General features: G+C 43.8%; 1 protein-coding gene across 3 annotated transcripts in view; it reads right to left on the bottom strand.

Moving 5' to 3' along the window:
• The window catches only part of ephb2 (EPH receptor B2), a 127,433-nt gene that overhangs the window by 52,760 nt on the left and 47,305 nt on the right, over positions 1 to 27,368 (bottom strand). For all 3 annotated transcript variants that reach the window (XR_004416526.1, XM_033047937.1, XM_033047938.1), the window contains exons 2-3: positions 16,082 to 16,146; positions 4,086 to 4,770 (exon numbers count right to left, since the gene is read on the bottom strand). Coding sequence is in view for 2 of the 3 variants with exons in the window: in XM_033047937.1 (XP_032903828.1) it covers positions 4,086 to 4,770; positions 16,082 to 16,146 (750 nt within the window). In the remaining variant the exon portion in view is untranslated. The remainder of the gene's footprint in view (positions 1 to 4,085; positions 4,771 to 16,081; positions 16,147 to 27,368) is intronic.

Below are 27,368 nucleotides of genomic sequence, written 5' to 3'. Positions count from 1 at the left end.
AATCACTAGCAGATTGGTTTCAGAAGATCTTAGCGGTCTAGAAGGCTTATATAGTGGAAGCATGTCAGTGATATACTTTGGCCCTAAACCATGTAGTGATTTATAGGTGAGCAGCAGGATTTTAAAATCAATTCTCTGACATACAGGGAGCCAATGTAAGGATTTAAGAATTGGTGTAATGTGTTCAAATTTTTTGGCCATAAACTGTGCATGACATTCCATCAAAACTAGAAAAAATGATAATTTAAAAAAGTTCTGCAAAAGGGCTTAAGGACATTAGAAACTAGGGACAGGAGTAGGCACGATGGGCCTTGAAACCTGCCACACCATTCAATACAGAAACAAGGAATTACAGATGCTGGATTGCAAAAGAAGACAGTGCTGAAGTAACTCAGCGGGTCAAGCAGTATCTCAGGAGAACATGGCCAGGCTACGTTTCATGTCAAGACCCTGCAAGACAGGAGGGGTAGGACAAAGCCTGGCAGGTAATAGGACAACACTATTTGATATGCCGTTGTTTGGACATTGGCCAGAGATGAAAAGTCAGAAGGTCGGAGACAAAAGGATTGAAGAGTTGCAAATTGTGAACCTAGAGGCAGGAATGGAGGTGGAAAGGAAAGGAGAGGGGAGAAAAAAAGTACATGCGGCCCATCACACATTCACTATCATTCCAGAAACTAGACTCTCTGGATTGCCTTCAATTCCACCACATCCACTCCTACTTAGGGAGGCCAAAATTCTGTACAATTCTCCAGGTTTGGCCTCACTGACTCAATGCAATTGCAACGATTCTTGTTACTAAACTCCAATTCCTTTGCAATAAAGGTCAAAATGATTTCATAGAAACATAGAAACATAGAAAATAGGTGCAGGAGTAGGCCATTCGGCCCTCCGAGCCTGCACCGCCATTCAATATGATCATGGCTGATCATCCAACTCAGTATCCTGTACCTGCCTTCTCTCCATACCCCCTGATCCCTTTAGCCACAAGGGCCACACCTAACTCCCTCTTAAATATAGCCATTGAACTGGCCTCAACTACCTTCTGTGGCAGAGAATTCCAGAGATTCACCACTCTCTGTGTGAAAAATGTTTTCCTCATCTCGGTCCTAAAGGATTTCCCCCTTATCCTTAAACTGTGACCCCTTGTTCTGGAGTTTTCCTAACTACTTGCTGCACACCTTTGCTGACTTTTTGTGCTTCATGCATAAGAATGTGCAAGCTGCACTTCATTCATTTGCAATTTCTTCGTATCTAGGTAATAATCTGCCATTTGTTTCCTCTTTCTCACACTTTCCCACATTAAAATTCCATTTGCCAAAGTTTTTGCTCACTCATTCAATCTATCCATTTCCTGTTGCAAATTTCAAATAACTTCATGGCAACTTGCCCTTTCATCTATTTTAGTATCATTGGCAAACTTGGATGCCTTACAATCTCCACCCCCCTCTAGACCATTAAAATTAATAGGAAATAATTTAGGGCCACGGACCGATCCTTGAGGCAGCCAGTAGTTACATCCTTTCAACACAAAAAACACCCATTTATTCCATCTCTGCCTTCTGTGTGACAATCAATCTGTAGATCATGTATAGAAAGGAACTGCAGCTGCGCGTATATACCAAAGATGGACGCAAAGTGCTGGAGTAACTCAGCGGGCCAGGCAGCAACTCTGGAGAAAAAGGATTGGTGATATTTCAGGTTCCGACCCAAAATGTCACCCATCCTTTTTCTCCAGAGATGCTGCCTGACCCGCTGAGTTACTCCAGCACTACGTATCAATCTTCAATACATGATAACACATATCTCCCAATACTGTGAACACTTATTTGATGCACCAGGCTCACATGTGGCACCTTGTCATATGTCTCCTGGAGATCTTACGACAGCACATCTACAGGTCTGATTCTGCTTCTGACATCCTCAAAGAACTTAAGCAAATTCATCAAATGTGATTTACCTTTCCAAAAACCATGTTTATAAGGTTTGATTGCATTAAGCTTTACTCAGTGACCAGCTACCCCTTCCCTTCCTAGACGATAGATGGCAGCATTTTGTCAACAACAGATGCCAAAACAGGCTCCTCGTTTTGTGAATTTTCACTCCATCAATCCTCAAACAAGGGGCACATTTACTGCTTTGAAAATGTCCAAGAATAGGTCCAGTACTTCTGCAGCCACTTATTGGTGCAGGTCTCCAGGTCCTGGCGAATTATCTGCCTTTAGACCTGTTAATTTTACCAACATAGTGTCCCACATGACAGGGATTGTTACCAAGATCTTCCATGCTATTTGAAACTCAGCCATTGCTATCTTTGGGCACTTGCTCCATCATGAACACTGATGCAAAGTATTGGTTCAATTTGAGCAAAAAGTGCTGGAAGAACACAGTGGATCCGGTGGCACCTGTGGACTTAATGGACAGATCATATTTCAGGTCAGGACCTTTCTTCAGACTGGTTTAACTTAACTGTCATTTCCACATTCTCCAGTATTAATCCCATACCTTCCCCACTCACAAGGGATCTCACACATCTCTTTTTATATATCAAAGATGCCCCTGTTGCATTTGGTGTTATTTTTTCTCTCTTAATCAATTTGCTCCCTTTTCATTACATGTGTATTGTCTCATTGCTGATTCCTACAAAGTAACTAGTACTCTGGTCTACCACCAGCCCTTGCCATTTCACAAGTCTGATTTCTATTCTAACACTTTCCTTGACTTTCTTTGTTAACCATAGAGAGCTCAACTCTCTCATGGAGTCCCACATTCGAAGTTCCTGCTGAGCATTATGAACAAGCTGCTTTGATATCTACCATGTCCATTGGCTTATGATCTAGTCTACTTGTAGTGTCCATTCAAGGCAACTCTACCTTCATTCCTTTGTAATTGTTCTTATTTAGGTTGAGAAGACTGGTTTTGGACACATGGTGTTTGCCCTGAAAGTGCATCTGGAGTTCCACCAAGTTGTGATCACTACACTCCCCACAAAATCTTTAACTGTAAGACCTCTTGTTAAACTAATGTCGTTACAGCCTATTCTCAAAAAGGTTCAGCAACAAGCTCAGAATGCTCCCTTCCACCTAGTCTGCCTCAAAAGAAGAAATGTGGATGTACTCAAGCACCCGTTCCGTACATGATCATTGGGTACTTTGTGCCCGATGGAAACAGCCTTCATGTAGCAGTGGATTGTGCGTATGTGTGTGCGTGCACAAGCAAGGGGGAGGGGGGGTGGGGGTTAGGTCACAAACAAAACTGCAAATGTCCATCTCCATTGCTCCACTGACATTCAACTGAGCACATACATGGGAAGAGCGATGTCCACTCTCTAATCATTCTGTCACACTTCGTGCAGGGTCACCTGAAGCTGCCCAGTGGCAGTCCCAGACAGGCCCTGCCACCTTACAAACTGCAGACAATGCAGTACATCCATCAAATACATGTGTGCTTTATACATTGATGGGTATAGTCAATCTGGGACTCTGTTCTGTCTGCACGATTTTGTTGAAGTATTCCTAAATGCTTTTAGTTTGGTTGCGTTTTTCATTCTATTTCCAAATTTCCTTAATGCAATAAACTGCATGCATCTTCAAACAGGGGATTGTTTAGAAATATTCAATTAACCCATCTGGAAAGGGTGCAGGGATGATTTACATGGATGTTGCCAGGACTCGAGGGCCTGAGCTATAGGTAGAGGTTGAGCAGACTATGACTATTCCTTGGACACCAAGAGGATGAGGGGTGATTTTATAGAGGTGTGCAAAATCATGAGAGGAATAGATTGGGTAAACATATGGAACAAGCTGATGGAGGAGATAGTTGAGGCAGGTACTATTGTAATGTTTAAGAAACTTTTAGACTGATACATGTATAGGACAGGTTTAGAGGGATATGGGCCAAAAGAAGGGAGGGGGGACTCGTGTTGATGGGACATATTGGATAGTGTGGGCAAGTTGGACCGAAGGGCCTGTTTCCACGCTGTGTGGCTTTATGACCCAATCACCTAATTCCCTGCACTGCTAGAGCTCTTCGCTGCCCACAGTCCATGAGTGGAGGGGTGAGGCAACAAGCACTTATGTTCTTACCTTGACAGACGGTGCCATTCTCCATTGACTCGTAGCCAGCTTTGCACATGCAGCGTCCTATGGGAACCATCCACTCCCCGTCTCCGTTGCAGTACAGTTTGATGGGCACGTCCACTTCCTCCGCGTTGGGGACGCAGGTCCCCCGAGCCACGACCAGGGACGTACTCTCTGCCCCAGAGAGCGTTTGCTGGAAAATGGCCCCATTCTGGATGACGCGCGGGCATTTCCGGTAGAAGACCTTGACCGCTATCAGGGACATGCATGCCCCGTAATCCTGAAAGGCCAGGTAAAAGCCCTTCTTTGACACCGGGCCAAAACTTCGGATTTCCGTGTTGATTTTCATCACCCTTCCTCCTAGGTCCACCTGGGAAAAGCTTTCATCCGCGGCAATCGTATCAACTTTCATCCAGGGATTCTCCATCCAGTGCGGAATTGTCTTTGTGGCTGAATCTGAATCAGATTCATAATAGTAGAGATTAAAGGTCTCCTTACAAGAGCCAGGAACATTAGGAATGCTGCTACAGTCTCGCACGGAAAACTTCATCTCCACATGGATGCGCTGGGCCCCCTTGCGTTTGATGTATTTGGTGCGCAGCCAGTTATTCTGACTAGCTTCAAATACATTGCAGACTTGGTATGTTCTTATTGTGTTCATAGTCTCATCATACCCGCTGACTTCTTCCCACTGGAATAGAGAGGTTAAAATGGTGACTTGGCAAACAATAGGAAGCGTAGGCAGTACTGATGGTGGTGAGGAATGATGACATTTCAAACATTTTTTTATTCGACGACACTTACATCAAACCTCAGACCAGACACGAACCAGGCAACAGTCAAAGGCCTTTCCCTTCTTCCTAATCCTAGATGCCTGACCTGTTTTTGGAGATTGATGACAACCTGCATCGCTGGAGCATGGTCAACACCATCACTAAAGCTGCTAGGATTTCAAATGATGTGTAGTTAGCTATTGGGAGTGTCCTATCGGGATGCATCATAGTTTGGTTTGACCACTGCTGTTTTAGGACAAGTTTTGGACGCAGCCCCATTCATCATATAAACGAGCATCCTTCCCCGTTGACACCATGCACACCACGCTGCCTCAAGAGAGCAGTCAAGATAATTAGGTGCCACATCATGACTTCCTGACTCTTATACTCAATGCCCTGACTAGTAAAGGCAAGCACACCATAGAGAGAATGCTCTTTGCCTCTCTATCTACTCATGTTACCACTTTCAGGGGGCAGGAAGCGGCCGATTCGGAACTCCAAGCCACTGAGAGTGTTCTTCCGACACCGGAGTTCCATCATCCGGCGAGAGGGCCTGAATATTGGGCCGCCGTTGCAGCGACTGCGGAGGCCTCAATAGGCCCCGACCACGGGTGAACATAGAGGAAGATGACTGAACTTTTATTGCCTTCCCTCACAGTGGGAAACGTTGATTCCGCTGTGTGGGGATGCTCATGTTAAATTCTATCGTGTGTTGTGTTCGTTTTATTTGTATGGCCGTATGGCAACCTAAATCTCGCTGTACCAAATGACAATAAATGTAAATTTGAACTTGAACTTTGGACCAGGACCCCAAGATCCCTCTGCATATCACTGCTGTTAAGGGCCTTGCCATCAAATGTTTACCTTCCCCTTACATTCAATCTCCCGACGTACAACACCTCCCACTTGCTCGGATTAGGAGCAAGGCTACAGAGATTATGTCATGGAGACCTTTGGGCCACAGACAGCCTGAGCCAAGCAGAACTTGCTACAAACGCTCAGCAAGTCTGGGAACGTCCGTGAGCATCTTGTGAAAGTTATATTTCAAGTTGACGATCTTTGATCAGAACTAGGAAAAAGGAAACAAAACATGTAAGTTTGAAGTTGAAGAAAAATGGGAGAGAAATAGATAAAGCAAAGGGTGAATCTCTGATAACAAGGGTCAGGATCGCTATGGTGATATACTGTTGATGAAGCCATTTGGCTAATATGTTAATCAGGGCAGTTGGAGATAGTGAACGTAAGTTAAGGAACATGTAAAACTGGGAATATAGACACAAAATGCTGGAGTATCCAAGCGGGGCACGCAGCATCTCTGGAGAGAAGGAATGGGTGATGTTTTGGGTCGAGACACTTCTTCAGACTGAAGAAGAGTCTTGACCCGAAACGTCACCCATTCCTTCTCTCCAGAGATGCTGTGTGCAACCGAGTTACTCCAGCATTTTGAGTCAATCTTCGGTTTAAACCGACATCTGTAGTTTCTTCCGACAACACGTAAAACTGAAATGCACACCCATAGAAATTGCACCATGATAATAGAGCAAAAATAAATAAATCAGAATTCATAGAACAACAGCTGAATAACCTAGAGTAGAAGTAGCCAGTTCTGATACAGAAAAAGTTAATTACCTTAAATTGTTGAATTTTGGTAGATAGAAAATTGGTTGGCAGACAGGAAAAAAAGAGTAGGGATTAACGGGTCCCTTTCAGAATGGCAGGCAGTGACTAGTGGGATGCCGCAAGGCTTGGTGCCAGGACCGCAGCAACAGTATTTACAATATACATTAATGATTTAGATGAAGGAGTTAAAAGTAACATTAGCAAATTTGCAGATGACACAAAGCCGGGTGGCAGTGCGAACTGTGAAGAGGATGCTATAAGGATGCAGAGTGCATGGCAGATGCAGTATAATATGGATGAGGTTATCCACTTTGGAGGCAAGAACAGGAAGGCAGATTATTATCTGAATGGTGTCAGGTTAGGAAAAGGGGAAGTACAACGAGACCTGAGTGTCCTAGTACATCAGTCTCACCAGGTACTTCTGCAGTTGTACTGGTGAAATGACACCTGGAGTATTGTGTACAGTTTTGGTCTCCTAATTTGAGGAAGGACATTCTTGCTCTTGAGGGAGTGCAGCGTAGGTTCACGAGGTTAATTTCCGGGATAGCGGGACTGTCATATGATGAAAGAATGGAGCGACTGAGCTTGTATTCACTGGAATTTAGAAGGATGAGAGTGGATCTTTATAGAAACATATTAAATTATTACGGGATTGGACACATTAGATGCAGGAAACATGTTCCCGATGTTGGGGGAGTCCAGAACCAGGGCTACAGTTTAAGAATAAGGGGTAGGCCATTTAAAACTGCGATGAGGAAAAACATTTTCACACAGAGAGTTGTGAATTTGTGGAATTCTCTGCCTCAGAAGGCAGTGCAGGTCGATTCACTGGACATATTCAAAAGAGAGTTAGATAGAGCTCTTAGAGCTGGCGGAATCATGGGGTATGGGGAGAAAGTAGGAATGGGGTACTGATTGTGGATGATCAGCCATGATCACATTGAATTACGGTGCTGGCTCAAAGAGCCGAATGGCCCACTCTTGCACCTATTGACTATGCATCTATGTACCTATGAATTCAATATTGTCTACAATGGATTTTTTTATAGCTAAATTTGTCATCTATATTTCCTCATTCTGATCAGAGGTCGTAATCTATAAAGATACTGTAACTCTTTTTCTTTTCCCTGCCCGACCTGTTGAGTGTTTCCAGCTTTTTATGTTTTAAATCCAGATTTCCAACATCTGTATTTTTCGTTTATTTTAATTTGCTCATTAGCCAAGGTGAATGGGCGAGTCGTGGATAGTATAACTCACAAAGAATGCAAGGTTGCGTCAGGTGAGAGCTGGTTAGGGCAGGATCAGCCAGGCACATGATTTTGATTAAATAATTGAAATGATGGGGCCACTAAAGAAAATTAATGAGCAGAATAGATTAGTGAACAGGAATATTAAGATGTGTAGGAAGGAACTGCAGATGCTGGTTTAAACCAAAGATAGATACAAAACGCTGGAGTAACTCAGTGGAACATTCTCCATACTAGTCTCCATACTAGTCTGAGGAAGGGTCACGACCCGAAACGTCACCCACTCCTTCTCTCCAGAGATGCTGCCTGTCCCGCTGAGTTACTACAGCTTTTTGTGTCTATCTTAGGAATATTTAGATGGTGTTGACAAAAACGAACTAAATTCAAACTTCCAGCATAATTCAATCTGCACACGGTGTCTGGGTTAATTTTAACTTCAAGATCTAAAACTCAGCATGTTTGTTGAGGACTTCAACTGATCTTTTACGGAGTATTCAAGACTAAATGCAGACAATATATTATTTGAGACAGATGCTGGAGGGAAAAACAAAATCAAAGTGCTGGAAGAAGTCCACATGGACTCTATCTTATGGTGTGAAGGGCAGTTGGTCTCATTCAACAAAATATCGAACTGAGGGATGTCAGACAATGTCAGGATGCTTTTTGGCTATTTTTCACCAACGCTAATTTATCTGCATCTTTTGCATTTTGTTTGCAAGTAATCGTTACTATCGATAACAGACCCAATTTTTATGGATGATCCCATCTTTTTATACCCAGTCAATAGAATATCTCCCCAGAAGTAAAGTCCGATCCAAGTAATATCTTGGGAAATCTCTTCTGCACTCTCTGCAGCACATTCACGTCTTCCGAATGTGTGGCGAACAAAACTGAACATATCACATGAGCGACCTCTCCAATGTTTTGCAAAGTTGTAGTATGATGTTCTACCTTTGATATGCTATGCCCTGACCAATGAAACTAAGCATGTCATACGACTTTTCCATATCCCCATTTTTATGGCTAACTAATTCTTCTCCTGCAACGTAAGCAGACCCTTCTTCAGACTGAACATACACGAACAGGAGTTAGCATATGTTGTCCTATCTCACTGGCTTTCCCCCCCCCCCCCACTTTATTTGCAGCATGTGGCTGAGTGGAAAGAAACTCACTCCTTCCCAACTCTGCCTCCCCACCAAACATTCCTTCTCCAGCATCTGATCGATGTAGCTGTTAAATTTCACCTTCTTGCAGCCTTGAATTTAAAAAAAACATATCGAGGGGCAAGTCTGGTCATTGCTCAGAAAGACAACCTCCCTATTATTTATTATAAATATTAATATGCACATTTATACTTCCACCCCACATAATCAGAGTTAAACTCGAACAGCGAGTTAATGCAAGACTCCCAGCCGCGTCTGGTAATGGATGGGGACAGACTGGCTGTCTGCCAGCTCATGCCTACAGTCATGGAAGCCGTGGAGAGGCAGGGCACGGCTTGCCATTTCTTTTACATCCAAATCAATCTCAAAACCCCATTTGTGGATTAAATTTCAACCCAACGAAGGACGCATCGCATCCATTCCGACCAGAATACAATGAGTTTCTCCTGCATGGCTTTCCCTTGGTCTGGGCTAATTTTATTTCTGAGTTTCCCAAATCAGCATGTTTTAATATTTAATTTGATTTCATAATATAAAATTAATGTCATATTAGAAAAAGGACAGAATCGATACGACTGGACTACCCCTCTACACCACAATCCACTGGACAATCAGCAGCTGAAAGCTCTATTTGTCTTGTAATTAAATGTGGCAATGTGTCATAAGTTCATAAGTTCTAGGACCAGGCCATTCAGCCCATCAAGTCTACTCTGCCATTCAATCATGGCTGATCTATCTTTCCCTCACAACCCATTCTCCTGCCTTCTCCCCATAACCCCTTACTAATCAAGAAACTATCAAACTCCATCATAAAAATATCCATTGACTAACCTCCACAGCCATCTGTGACAATGAATTCCATGGATTCACCACCCTCTGACTACAGAAATTCCTCCTCATCTCCTTTTTAAAGGTACGTCCCTTTTATTCTGAGGCTGTGGCCTCTGGTCGTAGACTCTCCCACAAGTGAAAACATTCTCTCCACATTCACTCTTTCCAGGTCTTTCACTTTTCTGTAAGTTTCAATGAGCCCCCCCCCATCCTTCTAAACTCCAGTGAGTACAGGCCCAGTGCCTTCAGACGGTCATCATAGGTTAACCCGATCATTCCAGGGGTCACCATAAACACCTGAAATGAGCAACAAATGGCATGAAGAAGGGAGCCATGTGGACTATGTTTAATTCCCTTCCCTGATGTCAAGCTCTGTCCCGATCCCCTGCCCAGTTCTGGAAAAAGGTCTTGTGGACAGATGCGACGAAGATTATCTTATATCAGAATGATGGCAAGAGCAAAGTATGGAGGGGAGAAGGAACTGCCCAAGATCCAAAGCATACCATCTCATCTGTGAAACACAGTGGTGGGGGTGTTATGGCTTTGGGTATGTATGGCTGCTGAAGGTACTGGCTCACTTATCTTCATTGATGATACAACTGGTGATGGTAGTAGCATAATGAATTCTGAAGTGTATAGACACATCCTATCTGGTCAAGTTCAAACAAATGCCTCAAAACTCATTGGCCGGCGGTTCATTCTACAGCAAGACAATGATCCCAAACATACTGCTAAAGCAACAAAGGAGTTTTTCAAAGCTAAAAAATGGTCAATTCTTGAGTGGCCAAGTCAATCACCTGATCTGAACCCAATTGAGCATGCCTTTTATATCGTAGGCCCCCTTCGGTCATGGCTGACCATGGGTGGCTCCAGGGTGCTATTCCCTATATGGAGGACGCCTATGCGTGACTTTACTTAACGTGGGGAGACTGGTGCACAGACAGCCACCCCACGGTCCTTGACAGATCTGGGTCAGGATCTAGTGGCATGGAGTCCAAGACGCCTTTTATGTGCTGAAGAGAAAACTGAAGGGGACTAGCCCCCAAAACAAGCATAAGCTAAAGATGGTTGCAACACAGGCCTGGCAGAGCATCACCTGAAAAGACGCCCAGCAACTGGTGACATCCATGAATCACAGACTTCAAGTCATTGCATGCAAAGGATATGCAACAATATACAAAACTACTTTCATTTACATGTCATTGCTGTATCCCAAATATTATGTTGCCCTGAAATGGGGGGGGGGGAGATTGGGGGACTATGTATCACTGCTGTGATCTCTACATGGTGAAACCATAATGTGTAAAAACACCCTTTATTAAAATCTGACAATGTGCACTTGAACCACATGTGATTTTCTTTCTATTACAAATCTCAAATTGTGGAGTACAGAGGCAAATAAATAAATGACGGGTCTTTGTCCCAAACATTATGGAAGGCACTTTACTTATAGAATGTCTTGGGAATCTCTTTAATCTTACTTGCCAAGACCCCTTCTTGCCCTCCTAATTTCTTCCTTATGTGCTCTTTAAACCCTCTATATTCGTCAACAGGCTCAAATCGATTCCAGTTGATAAATACCTGTCATATTATTCCCTTTATTCCCCAATCAAACCTAAAATGTCCTTTGCCTTCCAAGGTTCCTCATTCTTGACACCTTTTCCTTTCACCTTATTGGGATATTCTGTCCCTGTACTCATCCTTAAAAGACTCCCATTTGTCGGATGTTATTTTAATCTTAAGCATCTGCTCCCAATCTATTTTTCCAGCCTCTTACGCTTTTGAATTCGATCCTCCCCAGTTTAGGACCTTACCTTGAGGATTATCCTTATCAGTTTCCATAACTACTTTGAAACTTACAGAACTGTGGAGACTATTCCCAAGGTGTTGTCCCACCAACATTACATATTATCGCAAGGAATTCTCTTGGATGCAGTTATCAAGTTCCGTCCCACCTAAGCCCCTTGCAGTCGGGCAATCTCAGTGTTAAAAATCCCCACGGCTACAACCCTATTGCTCTTACACTGCCATTTGCTCATGGTCTTATTCCTCTAATTCCCGCTGATTACAGTTTAATCCAGCAAAGTGATCGTCCACCTCTTGCTCTTAAATTCTGCCCATATGTCCATATACCCAGTAACCCTTCCATATCTCCATATCTCCCTCTCCCCTGACTCTCAGTCTGAAGAAGGATCTCGGCCCAAAACGTCACCCATTCCTTCTCTCCAGAGATGCTGCCTGTCCCGCTGAGTTACTCCAGCATTTTGTGTCCATCTTCACCTATCATTTGCCATGCTTTGTCCCACCCTCACCATTCCTTTTTAGTTTTCCCTCCCTACTCCAATCAGTCCAAAGAAGGGTCCCAATCCCAAATGTTGCCCATCCCATTCCCTCCACAGATGCTGCCTGACCCACTGAGTTTCTCAAGCACTTTGCCTTTTTTGATCAAATGCCGAACAGCAGCGAGCAAGCAAACATACTGGGATTAATAATAACCAGAGACATGAATTATTAATGAAAAGGCATTCTATACTTTTAGGTCTGAAACATTAACAGCTATAATTAATTCCGCGTTGCTGGGGAAATCATGCATTGCCTGCTTTACGATTCTTAATCTGTGTTCCATTTAAAGAACCGTACATGTCACAGCAGATTAGCATTATCTGTATGTAAAATATTCAGCAAGGCTCTGTAATTGGCAAGAAATTTTGAGTGGAGAGTCGAAGGAGTCTCCTGCAGACAGCATTTGACTCGTAAAGAGGGGCTTGCTGTCAGCATTTCTGTTCTCCCTGAGGCTCGGCATTCATACATTAATGAAATGGGACAAGTCAGTGCTCAAGGGTAAGCAAGATGTTTAAAGCAAAATTTTCACAATAGCGGGGACGGAGGTGGGTTTTATGGCTTTTACTAAGTAAGGATTAATCTAGTCACTAGAGCACAAATTCAAAAAAGAGGCAGAAAATTACTGATGCAAATCGCAGGTGAATCAGATTCAGAGAGAGGGTAGAATTGAGATTTTGGACGGACCTTTCTACTAAACCAGCCACTGATCAAAAACACATGGCCAATCTCTTCTTACATGCCGATGACTTGTCATTCAGCATTTCCTGTTTCTCACATTCAATACAAATGGATAAGACAGCCAGTTATTTCACCACATTTGGACAGAGTCATAGAGCTATACAGCATGGAAACAAGCCTTGCCCATGCTAACTGAGTTGCCGTAATGGGTTAGTCACATTTGCTTGCATTTGGCCCATAGCTCTCTGTCCCATTCTGATTCATATCGGTCCAAATCTCTTTATGGTCATAAATGTATTTGCATTTACAACTTTGTCTCATGCCAAATACAGATTACCAACTGAATTTTAAAAAAAGATGCCCCTGAGGTTCCTCTTAAATATCTTCCCTCTTACTTAAGCCGACTTTTAAAATTTATTATCCAAGGAAAAAGACTGTGGTAAGGCCATCCCTCAGCCTCCGATGCTCTAAATAAAGAAGTCATAGCCTACCCAACTTCTTCTACATCGTCCGAGAGAAAATCTTCTGCACCCTTTCCAACTTTTACTGACATCCTTCCTATAGCTCGGTGACCAGAAATGCACAAAGTACACCAAATGTGGTCTCAACAACGACTTGTACAGTTGCATCATGATGTCCCAATTCTTGTACTCAATACCCTTCTCAAAGAAGGCATGCTTGTCAAAGGTTTCTTCACCACCCTGTCCATCTAACTTGCCACTTTCAGGGTACCATGCATCTGCATTCCCAGACCTCTGCTCCACAACATGTCCCAGGCCTCTACCATTCACTGTGCAAGTCCTGCCCTGGTTTGACATACTAATGTGCAACAACGCCTCACTTGTTAAGAGTTGGATCCCATTTGCCATTCCTTGGCCCACCCTCCCTACAGATCTAGCTGCTGTAAACTTACATATCGTTCCACACTCTCCATTATACCACCATCTTTGGTGTCATGTGCACATTTGCGAATAATGTTAACTCCATTGTCGTCCAAATCATTAATGTACATAACAAACAGCAGTGCAGCCAGCACTGACCTCTGCGGCACACCACGTATCACAGGCTTCCAGTCAGAAAAATAACCCCCACACAACTGCCGGTTGACAACTTCCTCCACGCCAATTTTTAATCCAATTGGTGAGAACACCTTGGATTCCATGTGACCTAATCTTCCAAATTCACCTAACATGCGGGACCTTGTCAAAGACCTTGCTAAACTCCATATAAACAATGGCCTCATCAATCCCTTTTGTGACCTCTTTATAAAAAAAAAACTACCCAATTCATGAGATGATTTGCCATGCACAAAACCATGATGACTATCCCTAATCAGTCCATGCCTATACAAATGCTGGTAGATCCTATCCTTAGGAATCCCCTCCAACAACTTTCCTACTATGGACATCAGGCTCACCGGCCTGTAGTTTCCTGACTTGTCCGTGCTACCCTCTTTAAAGAACGTTACAATACTTCAGTCTTCCAATAAAAGTGTGTATATCTGGCGATGACTCTTATTGGCATTGAATAATAGACATGGAGTTGGAGAATGTTGTAGAACAAAGGTTCTAGGGGTACAGGATCATAGTTCCCTGAAAACGGAGATACAAATAGACATGTGGTGAAGAAGCATTTAACAGCTTAGAGTCATATAGTCATAGAGTGATACAGTGTGGAAGCAGGCCCTTCGGCCCAACTTGCCCACACCGGCCAACATGTGCCAGCTACACTAGTCCCACCTGCCAGCATTTGGTCCATATCCCTCCAAACCGGTCTTATCTGTTTCTGACATTTTGGGATAGTTTCTGCCTCCTCTGACAGCTTGTTCATACATCCTCCATCCTTTGTGTGAAAAAGTTACGCCTCAGATTCCTTTAAAATCTTTTCCCCTTCATCTTAAACCAATGTCCTCTGGTCCTCGATTCACATACTCTGGGCAAGAGACTCTGTGCATCAATGGAAGCTTGCTTCCATCGGTTTGAGCTTTGAGGGGCAATTGAGTCATACAGCATGGAAACAACCCCATGGCCCGAGGAATGGCTGATGGGGTTTAATACAAATAAGTGTGAGGTGTTCATTTTGGGAAGTTAAACCAGGGCAGGACCTTCTCAGTGAACAGTAGGGCCCTGGGGAGTGTCGTACAACAGAGGGAGGTAGGAGCACAAGTGCAGCATTCCTTGAAAATGACAAAGCAGGTGGATTGGGTCATGAAGATGACTTTTGACTGGCTGGGCTTCATCATTGAAGGCACTGAGCATAGAAGATAAACTTTATGTTATACTTGTGCAAGATGGATAGCGCACAGAGGGAATTTGCGAGGATGTTGCTGGGACATCTTTGTTACATGGAGAGGATGGGCAAACTAGAACTTTATTCTTTGAGGTGCAGGAGGCCGAGGGGTGATCTTATAGAAGTGTGTAAAATCATGAAGGCAACGGATAAGGTGAATGCAGTGCTGGGCATCTACCACTCCATTGCTAATAGCAACACACGACAAAATAAAAAGCCAAACAAAATCTAATTGCTACATTAATCTCTCCCCAACCTAACTTCCACTCTCAGAGGGCACATGTATCTTACTGCAGTGACGTGTTGGAAATGGTGGGAAAGTCTCATAAATGTTCAGGCTATCTTTTACTCCAAAGGTTAAAACAACTATGATGCAAACCCAGTGTCCAAGATGCAGTGGGTTTTGTTCTTCATTGAACAAAACCAAAGAAAGAATAACGAAGAAAAGAATGCCACAACTACAGCCAAGAAGTGGAATAATCACAAACCAGAAGTCACAAAGAAAAAAAATCTCCATATTTCACTTATTTACATTATAATTTTACATTAATCAAGTTTTAAAACAAATGGGAAAATAACATTACAAGATAAAAGCACTTGGTATTTTTGTCTATCTTGGTATTGCTGCAGTAAATTTGTCTGAGATACAACCTGGGTGAGAAGCTGTAATTATCAGTATTGCCGAATAGGAATAAACATTACAAACTGCAGCCCTAAACCCTGAATCATATCACCTCCTCACTCTCACTTCTACCTCGTCCCCTGACCCTCCCCATCCCCCTCCTCCAAATCAACAATGAAGCCAACTGAGAAACTTTGAAGGCCAATGATGATAGCAAGAGTCTGAGAAACTGAATGTTATATTAGCCCCTTGTAAACATGGCCTGGAGTTACTCTGTTAAATATTGCTGTTTTCCCCCTATTGTACAGTCTCTCTCCTCTTAATCCATTGATTCACTGTACAACATCACAAGAGGTTTTTCATGGCTCTCCTTTGTTATCTCGATACTCTTATGCTCCAATGCCAAATAAATATTGTGTGCAGAGAAGGTACTTACTCCACTGGAAGGATAGGCTGTCCACCCCAGCTCCGCTGTTGCTGTCGTAGAATCCATCAAGGTTTCTGTGCAAAAAAAGAAATCTGTTGAGCTAATGTCACTTGGAAACTGTTAATTAGCTTTCAACTGTCCATGCCAGTGTTCAGGTTACATTCCCAGGTCACAAAGATAAGACAGCTGCCTGAACATTGTGGTCAGTGTTGAAGAGATGCACTTACAGCTGAGCACAATCAGGGCAATCTCCATGGAATGTACTTCCCTGCTCAAGTGCAAGAGTTCAGCTGGATGCTCACCTTCTAGCAAGAATGCTGTCATTGTGCTAACTGAACAATTAGGACAGGATATCTTTAAAGCGATATGGGCCAAACGCAGGCAGTTGGGACTAGTGTAGATGGGCCATGTTGGTCAGTGTGGGCAAGTTGGACCAAATGACCTGTTTCCATACTGTAGGACTATATAACAGACATTCACCCACTGTAGAATCCAATAACAGCATACCTAATGTTTAAAATATTTATCTTTAGACTCCACATCTCTGAGGATATGACATGGACATCACACGCTGCAGCACTCGTGAGTAAGGCAGGACAGAGCCTTTACCACCTCAGGCAATTGAGGAAATCCAGAGTGTCTCTGAGGATCCTCCAGTGCTTCTACTCAGTGGCTGTGGAAAGCATCCTGTCCGGAAATATCACAATTTGGTTTGGGAACTGCTCTGCCCAGGATAAGAAGGCAGAGAATAGTGCGTTCGGCCGAACGCACTATGGGAACTTCACTCGCCCCTCTGCAGGATCTATACATCAGAAGGTGTAACTCCAGAGCCAATAAGATCATGGGAGACACCTTCCACCCCTGCTATGGACTGTTCCAGCTGCTACTGGTCCCAAAGTGTTCCCCTACTAACAGTTCAGTCACTTGTCCTACCTGTGTTCCTTAAGAGGAGGTCCAGTGTTGCATCTTTTCTAATGCTGCCCTCTATGTATTGATCAAGGAAACTTGCTTGGACATACTTTAAAACTTCCACTCTGTCCAAGCCCTTTACAAACTGAGACACCCAGCCAATATCAGGGAAGTTGAAATCTCACAAGAATATTAGCCTATTATTTTTACAGCTCTCTGCAGTCTCCCCACACATCTGCTCTTCTCATTTTGAGCAGATGTCCTCTCGTTCCCGTAAATTGTAAAGGTTGCAGTCCCAGTTTACAAATTCCCTCTCCTCACGCATCCAGCTGGCTTCCCTGACACCAGGCCAGCGAGTCTTTACCACACTCCCTCTTCATTCAAGTACATTCTTTCTTAGATAAGAAGAGCAAAACCCTGCACATTGCTCCGAGCACGGTCTCAAAGAATCCCGAGACAACTGTGATAAGACTCCATTACTCACGTAGTTTCGTTTGGTTTAGTTTAGAGAAACACCATGGAAACAGGCCCTTCGGCCCACCGAGTCCATGCCAACCAGCAATCCACGCACACTAATGCTATCCTACATGCACTAGGGACAATTTACAATTATACCACGGCAATTAACCTACAAACCTGTACGTCTATGGGCTTTGTCAAGCCCTCTTGTTATAAAGGCTACACAGCACAAAATCCCCCAAATCACTGGCTGCACCCACTAGTTGGCCTTCAGTGACTGGTGTACCAGCACGCCCATCTCTCCTTGAATATCAACAGTGCCACTTAACAAATACTCTGCTTTTCTGCTACTTTCACCAAAGTGAGTCACCTCATATTTTCCGCTCCTTCTGACATTTCCCACTTGCTCACCTTGTTCATGTTCTCTTGAAGTGTTTTAACAACCTTCTCCATACTCACGATCCCACCTACTTTAGTACAATTACCAAACTTCAAAATATGACGCAGAGTTCCAAGCATCGCTGCCCCTGCGATCTCACAGGTCACAACCTGCCAACCCACCAAGTGCCTATTTATGAACGAAAGACGCAAAGTGCTGGAGTAACTCAGCGGATCAGGCAGCATCTCTGAAGAACATGGACAGGTGACGTGTTTCAGGTCGAAACCTTTCTTCAGACGATTAATGATCTACATCACCCTATTTATGCTCATTCTCTGCTTTCCGTCTGATAACATATTCTCGATGCGTGTCAGTACATTATAGCCAAATCCATAAACTTTTTATATCCAGCCAAATAAAAATCTGACTGCACAGATATTATTATTATTTTTTTTTTTTATAAACACATTTAAAATGTAATTATGCTTCATAATATTCATCTGCCAGAATTAAAATCTAAACGCAAAAAAATAGCCAAAAGCGATGCTGCACATCGGAAATAAAGTCGATGATTCTGGAAACGTAGAAACTAATATTTCAGGTCCATGGCCACACATCAGAACTGGGCAAAGTGTGAAAGCCACATGTTTAAGCTGCAGGGAGGGGTTAGAAGGATGCGACAGAGAGACAAAGTGAACCCTAAAAACACGGCTGCTACCACGGATGCAGTTCCGAATTGAGTATTGCTTAATTTTTTGTTTCGTTTAGAGATACAGTGCAGCAACAGGCCATTCGGCCCACTGGATCCGCACTGACCAGCGATCCCCATACACTAGCACTATCCTACACACTAGGGATGATTTACAATTTTTACCGAACCCAATTAACTTACAAGCCCGTACATCTTTGGAGTGTGGGAGAAAACCAGAGCACCTGGAGAAAACCCATGCAGGTCACCGGTAGAACGGTCAAACTTCATACAGGCAGCACCCATAGTTAGGATCGAACCTCGGTCTCTGGCGCTGTAAGGCAGCAACTCTACTGCTGCGCCGCTGTGCCGCTCCAAGTGTCTTATTAATGTCTTATTAAATCCTGGAAGTATACAGAGACAGCTGAGGAGGAACAAGGTACGAGACAAAGAGAGAACCCGCTGGATCAGAGCATTTCTAAGACTGGCATTGTCAAGGAGAAGTACAGTCAACTAAGTGTCGCCTGAAAGCAAAATGGGCAGCACATCGGCACAGTATCCTCATAGTCCCAGCAATCCAGGTTCAACCTTGATCTTGGATGCTGTCTGTGTGGAGTTTGCACGTTATTTCTGTGACCACATGGGTTTACTCCTGGTGTTCCCGTTTCCTCTACATCGCTAAAGGTTATGAGAGCAGTAGATTAATTGTCCACAGTAATTTGCTCCCCAGAATGTGGAGGTGTGGAGGAATTTGAGGGAGTTGACGAGAATCGGGTGGGGGGGGGGCGGGGGGGGGGGGGGGGCGAGATTAGGCTACATGGAAAATTAGTGAAGGAATCGGATGTTCAGAACCATCGTGGGCTCGATGAGCCACTGTGGGTCCCTATTACATCACAGGGAAACTTGAAAAAATTGTAAGCGCTGTAAATCTGAGATAAAAACAAAATTGCTGGAAATACTTCATAGTCCAGACAGCGTTAGTGCAGAGAGAAATAGAGATAACATTTCAAGTCAATAAACTGTCACCAAAAGATGGAAAATAAGAAAATAAATTAAACTACAGAATAAGGGGATGAATTGGGACAATATTTGGGACCAATACCATTTGCGCATTCACTCTCGCCTGGTCTCCACTCTCCCACTTCTTCCATTTGCCTCTACTTTACCATTGAAGGGGGTGTAGTAAGATTCACCACATATTTTCATGGGACGCCAGGTTTACCAAAAGAAAAGTGATTGAGTTAGCATGGACTATATTTTGAAGTTTAGACGAATGAAAAATATCTCATTAATATTTACAAAATTCTTCAAGGAAAGATTGCAGGGGAGTGGAGAACCTACAAATAGTTGTGTCATGGTGGCGCAGCAAAAGGGTTTTGTTGCCTTACAATGCCATAGACCCAGGTTCGATTCTGGCTACAGGTGCTGTCTGTATGGAGATTTTGTACGTTCTCCCCGTGCCCTGCGTGTGTTTTCTCCGGAAGCTCTAGTTTCTTCCCACACTCCAAAAACATACTGGTATATAGGTTAATTGTTTTGGTATAATTGTTAATCGTCCGTTGTGTGTGCAGGATAGCGCTAGTGTATCGGGATTGCCAGTCAGCGCGGGCTCGTGGGCCAAAGGGCCTGTTTCCGTGCTGTATTTCAAAACTAAACTGATGTGCCATTTAGACCAGAGGACAGAGAATGGCATCACCCAAGTGGGTAGTGAACATTTGGAATTGTCTATCCTGAAGGCTGTGGAGATTGTGTTCATCCAAAACAGTGATGGACCAATTTCTGGACATTGAGGAAATCAATGGGCAAGGGGATGGTGCTGGAAATTGGTGCTGAGGTAGAAGGTCAGACATGATCTTTATGAAGGGCAGGGCAGGCTCAAAGGGCCACTTGGCAGTCTGCTTGTATTGCTTATGTTCTTATGTATTATCAGTAATTGTGATGGAATATAGAGATGTAGATATCTACAATTGTAGTCGCTAAGTCACAATAGCTCATACTATAATGTGTGCCAATAGCTAAAAGCCAGTGGAGCATTCTGCAATTTATAAAAATAATGAAACCATGGCTCCACCTAAAGTACATCAGAACCATATTAGATATTGTAGAGGTAATCAAATTACAGGGACATGTTTGAGAATAAATATACTGTATGTAATTAAAATGTCGTGGTTGTCACAACATACAGAAGTAAATACAATGTCTTGTTCCACAACATATAGTTGGACTACTTTAGTTATTGCCATAAATTGTTGAATTGGCCTCTGTAGCTTAATTACTGATATTTAGTATAAAAAAAATAATGGCTAATTCCTCAATAAATAACTGCACCTGGACTATGAAGGCTTATTCTATAATACAGTCGTAAATTATACTTCAGCAGCTTGTTCCCAATATACTGCTGTATATAATCTATGCTGTGACATTCTACAACATAAAGCTAGCTAACTGCTGTGGCATATTTAGGTTGTATCTAAATATCTAGTGAGGTAATCTAAATCGGTAGCTAAACTGAAATGATGTTCCACAATACACAGCAATATAATGCCTCATTATTCAATACCTGGTACATAAATAGGAAAGGTTTAGAGGGATATGGACCAAAATGTGGGTGGGTGGGATTAGTGGACATTGGGCATTTTGGTCGGCGTGGGCAAGTTGGGCTGAAGGGCCCGTTTCCATGTTATATATGACTCTGCGATTCCATGATCTACCAACAGCGAATCAGCACAGAGTCATAGAGTGATACAGCGTGGAAACAGGCCCTTCGACCCAATTTGCCCACACCGGCCAACATGTCCCAGCTACCAGCATTTGTTCCATATCCCTCCAAACCTGTCCTATCCATGTACCTGTCTAACCACTTCTTAAATGTTGAGATAGTCCCTGCCTCAACTACCTCCTCTGGCAGCTTGTTCCATACACCCACCACCCTCGGGTGAGGGTGAGCAGTCACATAATCTACAACACCAGAGTCATCAAACAACAAGGACACACTCTAGAATATGCTGTGTTAAGTAAACTGAAATAGTGCAAATCTGTACATATTACCACCAAAGTAACTACCTCCATTGGTTCACTGTGCTAATATATAGCAGTAAAAAAATCCACACTGGCATTTTCTAAGACATGGAATATCCAATCTGCAAAAAAGCTGAAGTGGCACCTTGGAATCAAATGCAGGACATTATTAGAACTGGTGTTCTTAAAGGGGTTTAGTTTTAGAGTTACAGACTGGAACCAGGACGTTCAGCCCATCGAGTCCGTGCCGTCCAGCGATCACCCCCATACATTAGTTCTATCCAACAGTTAGCCAATTCACCTACAAATTTGCACGCCTTTGGAATGTGGGAGAAACCGGAGCACCCGGAGAAAACCCACTTGATCACAGGGAGAATGTACAAACTCCATATGGTCAGGATCGAAACCGGCTCTCTGGCTCTGTAAGACAGCAGCTCTACCGCTGAGCCACCCCTCTCCCAAAATAATCCTATCAGTGTGCAGGGAAAGACACAAAATGCTGGGGTAACTCAGTGGGTCAGGCAGGATCAGTCCTGGAGAACTTGGATGGGTGACGTTTCGGGTTGGGAGCCTTTCTCTGGGCCGACGAAGGGTCTCAACCCAAAATGTCACACCTCTCCATGTTCTACTGGAATGCTGTCTGACCTGCTGAGTTACTCCAGCATTTTGTGTCTTTCCTTGGTGAACCAGCAGCTGCAGTTCCTTGTTTCTATCATTGCCTGTGAGCAGAGCTGGGAGCGCTGTGTAGGAATCCACATTGTTCAACATCCAGGCCCACCATGCCCTGCTGAAAACATCGCCAGGGTGGGCTGCATGAGATAATGATCCCTCATGGGATGCAAGGGAACGATGTACCATCTCATCCTGTAGGACAACTGCGATGCATTAGGCAAGACTGGTCTCTTGTCGACGATATTTGAGCAAGGAGTGATTACCAGAATCCACCAATGTGTTTTAAATGCCCGCAGGGTAGATTGAAATAAACTAGCATGCATATCAATAATTAACTGGTGTGGTCCTGTCCACAATAGGTAACAGGCACTAAACTAACAGTATATACCACCATATAGAGCAATAATTCATTAGTGATTCATTCCACAATATAAAGCAGTAACACAGCTGAGTGGAATTTTCAACAACACTGCTGTAACCACAATAAAGTGGCCTATTCTACAATTTACAGCATAAAGGCAGATTTTACAATTAAATAAAACACAACTAAAATCTGAAATGTGTGCAGTAAATGCTGGAAACACTCGGCAGGTTAAGCAGTGTCTGTGAAAGACAGAGTTGATGTTTCAGATCACTGACCCTTCTTCAGAACGAGAGGGGAACCTGCAGATGGTGGAGGAACAAGGGGTCGGGCAGCCTCTGGGGGTGGGGATGGAACCCACGATGTTTCCAGTCAGAACCCTGCATCGGAACTAGGGGTGGAAAGGGGAGGTAACCTGTACAAAATGGAGAGGAGGGAGGGGTGAGATAGGAGTACGAGGTGGTGGGTCGTCAGAGGGGGGAAGGATGATGGGCAGCTTGAGGGGGAAGGGACGGGGAGTGGAGATGTGAGAGTTGCAGGTGGTTGATAGATGGAGGCAGAGAATAAAAAAAGGAGAGGCAGATGGAACCAGGTGGTGGGAGGGGAGAGTAAAGGGGGGGTGACAACGACTGCTTAACGATAGAGAGACAGAAAGGCTACCGGTTCTTTTGTGACCCTGTTTAGACCTTCGAGAAGCTGTCTCTCTTTCACCCTCCTAGCACCCACCTATATCCATCTATCCATCCACCTCTTTTCAGTTGAGGTCCTCCAGCAGATAGATTGCTGCTTCAGATTCCAGCATCTTCAAGCCCTCGTGTCACCAGCCTACAGGTCATGCTAGTCTTTAACCAGAAATCCTATCCTAGACTCTCTTACCACGGTCACTGCCTGACATGATGCGGGCTCCAACATTTTCTGTTTTGTTTCACATTTAGAACATATGTTTTATTTTAAATTCTGAAATCTGGTGTCTTATCAGGACATACAAATGAACGCAAGTAGAAGTAACAAAATCTTATTAGTCTCTAATAAGATCGTGGCTGATCTTTTACAAGCGGCACTGTGCTCCACTAACCTATATCTCTGTTTTTCTACACATCTATCAATCTCTGCTATGAATCTGCTTTGTAACTGAGCCTCAAAGCTCATCTGGCTAACAAGGTTTTTCTGCATCTGTGATCTGAATGGTATGGCTCTTATGTGGAGCCATTTTTAAGCATCCCAGCCAAGGGAAACGTCATTCCTGCATCTACTCTGGAGATGTTTACAGGTTTCAATGAGATCACCTTTCATCCCTCAACAAGAACCAGAGGACACAGGTTTAAGGTGAGAGGGGGAAAGATTGAATAGGTACTTCAGGGGACAATTCTTTCACTCTTTCTGGGTAATAGGCATGTGGAACGAATTGACAGTGGAAGTAGCTGAGGTAAGTACTATGATGGCATTGAAAAGACACTTTGGATAGATACGTGGATAGAAAAGGTTTAGAGAGAGGGAAATAGGCCAAATATGGGCAAATGGGACTAGCTTAGTTGGGGCATCTTGATCAGCATGGTCGAGTTGGACCAAATAACCAGTTTTTGTGTTTAAGAAGGAACTGCAGATGCAGATGCTGGAAAATCGAAGGTTCTCCTTTCTTCTCCCTGCCCTGCCCCCCCCCCCCCCCCCCCCCCCCACCCTACAACAGTCTGAAGAGGGTTTTGGCCCGAAACGTTGCCTATTTCCTTTGCTCCATAGATGCTGCGGCACCCACTGAGTTTCTCCAGCACTTTTGTCTACCTGTGTCTGTGCTCTGACTCTACGGTGTATAGCTCATCCAGTGGAAGCTTCACATGCACGTGGGTGTGCGATGTAAACTGCTGTCAGGAAAGCCGAAGTGAACTGATATGATAGTTAGTGGGGACGATATTCTGCCATTAGATATTCCGGGGCCAGAAACGTAACTGGACCACCAGGATATGTGCCATTTAGTTTACCATTCCAGCACATCACCCTCATCACAGCTTTATTTCAACCACAACCTTATTTCCTCACATTGTGTCTGATTTGAAAACCCTGCACATCAGAAATGAAAATAGCTTTCCATGCCAAGCATGCTCAATTATAATCATGTATAGTCTTCCCACTGACTGGTTAACACCCAACAAACGCGTTCACTGTACCTCAGTACACGTGATAATAAACGAAAGTCAACTCACTCCCTCAGCTCAGTGCCCGAACTCCCACTATGATAGCACAACACACTGACTCTGCAAGGTGAATGCGCAAGTCTTTTACAGCGCTTGAGGAACTGACCTTTCACAAAATAAATTCTTATTATATTCTCGGCGCAAACTGTAGATGACATGAAACAGTCACATGAACACTTGCCATGCCGAATGCAAACAGATTTATGTATGTACAAGTCTCTGTAGTAATCACGTTCTTGTAATTACATTGCTACAAAGGAATGAGTAAAGTGACATTTAATTACAGGCCAGAGTCGATTCTCATCAGTTCCCGTATTAAGCAGAATCTCAGGGCTTTGTGTTGACCACCCACTCCTCTCCCTTCCCCTGGTGTCTCAGAGAGTGGAACCAATTCTGGAGAGCATCATGTACTCATTGTAACAGCAGCACTGTCGAAGTACACACTTCAGTGGCACTGAAAATTACTGCTCAGTGATTGATATTGGATCTTAGACATCGTTTTACACAGTTTAATTAGGGAATAGCGTCCTGATGTATGTCTGCAATTTAACTTGAATGGCAGCTTTATTGTACCAAATAAATCAGCTCTCGTGTATTTTCCCAAATTCTGCCGCTGTCAGAATACTTACTTAAATGCGACAGAAAAAGCTTATTGTTCTCAAACAGATTTTATGTAGATAAATATGAAGACCCCGGCAGAACCGTCACGCCGTTTAATTTTCTTTCCCAGAATCGATTTTCTAAAGCAGCACGAAGAATCTCTCTGTGAGTACGATACGATAGAACTTTATTTATCCCAGGGGGGAAATTGATCTGTCAACAGTCATAAAACACAAGATACATGAAATTAAACTGACGAGTGGAGAGGATTGGGGATGTGCAAAGATTGGGTGGAGGAGAGTCAGTCTACCACATGACAGAAGGGATAGGAGTTGTACAGTTTAATAGCCACAGGGAAGAAGGATCTCCTGTGGCGTTCTGTCCTGCATCTTGATGGAACCTGTCTGTTGCTGAAGGTACTCCTCAGGTTGACCAGTGTGTCACGGAGGGGGTGAGCTCTATTGTCCAAGAAGCTCTGCAGTTTGAGGAGCATCCTCCCCTCCAAGACCACCTCCCATGAATCCAACTACGCCCTCAGGATGGAGCCAGCCTTCCTGATGAGTTTGTTAATCCTGTTGGTATCCGCGGCCTTCGCTCTGCTGCCCCAGCACACGGCAGCGAAGAGGATGGCGCTGGCTACCACCGATTGGTAGAACATCTGCAGCATCTTACTGCAGACGTTGAAGGAGCGGAGCCTTCACAAAAAGTACAGACAGCTCTGTCCCTTCTTGTACAGGGCCACCGTGTTCCTGGACCAGAGAACTGGTTACAATTGAATGTCTTCATGAGCCAAATTGGCAGAGAGGATTGAGAGTGAGGAAAACCGTTTACACAACGTGTGGTTATAATCTCGAGTCCACTGCCTGTAGATGTGACGGAGGCAGACTTCACTGTGTCCCTGAAGAGGAAAAAGGATGGAGATAGTGGGGATATGTTTGTAAGACAACAGATAAAGGGCTGGTGGGGAACTGGGGAGATGCTTTGGTATGAAGCCAGCACAGATATTAGAGAATGAGTGGTCACCTTCAATGCTGTAACCCATCTATGATTCTATTGAGGGCATTAGTGAACCAAACAGGGCTTTGCGGCAATCTGACGGATTTGCAGCGTAATTATATATTTTTAAACCTGGAATTCTCTGACATGAACTCCACAGCCGCCACGGTGAACTGTTTTGTATCAGTTTTCTGGATTATATATCGGGTACTGTAGCCATTGCATCTTGACCATCCCCATGCAATCTACACCCCGAGAAATGGGTAAATAAAGGACACGGACATGATGCTCTTCCTGTGTGGGAATAAAAGCTAGTTTTCTACATCAGCCGCATTCAGGATGTCTCCCAACACGAAGCTCAGGATCATCCGTGCAGATGCAACAGGGGCGGGCGTTCTGCAAAATGGTTTCTCCAAGGTTGGAGGGAACCAGTTCAGGGAAGGCTCCATTAGGTGAGAAAATCTGGCATAGTTCGTAGAGTATGAAATCGTTCAAGCACTGCCTGACCTGCTGAGATACTCCAGCAATTTACACCTCCTTCACTTGGGACATTTATGGGTCAGTGATTCTTGTGAGTCAGTGAGGTTGATGCATTTTGTCCCGAGGGACCTTTGAGCACTTCACTCTTCTCCTCCGCCTGCTTGCTTACCTCTCCTCCGGTGACGTAGCTCTGAATAGACAATGTTTTGGCAGTCTGGTGCCGGGGGACTCAGGACTGGGTACGTTGGAGAGGAAGAGGATTCGGACATAGGTTTATCCTTCCAGTGCTACAAGTCTTTAAAGGGAACCAATGGAAGAATGTCTATTTAAACGTGATCTGTGGCAGGCGTCGCTGGAAATATATGTGGACGTGCGATATCACTTTAATTATCAGTTCAGGATATTTCTTTCTGACAGCAACTTCAAGTGTCAAAAGTAGTGAGTGACGTTTAACAGATTGAAATGTGTACAGGCATTTGTGGGCACAAGATGATTAGTGCTTGAAAAGAGGAGAGTTTTCATCAATCAAACTCCCATTCCTAATC

This window comes from Amblyraja radiata, chromosome 31 (genome assembly GCF_010909765.2).
Source record: "Amblyraja radiata isolate CabotCenter1 chromosome 31, sAmbRad1.1.pri, whole genome shotgun sequence".
Taxonomy (NCBI): Eukaryota; Metazoa; Chordata; class Chondrichthyes; order Rajiformes; family Rajidae; genus Amblyraja; species Amblyraja radiata.
Note: the sequence above shows the minus strand (reverse complement) of the source record. Positions and strands in the feature narration are given on the sequence as shown.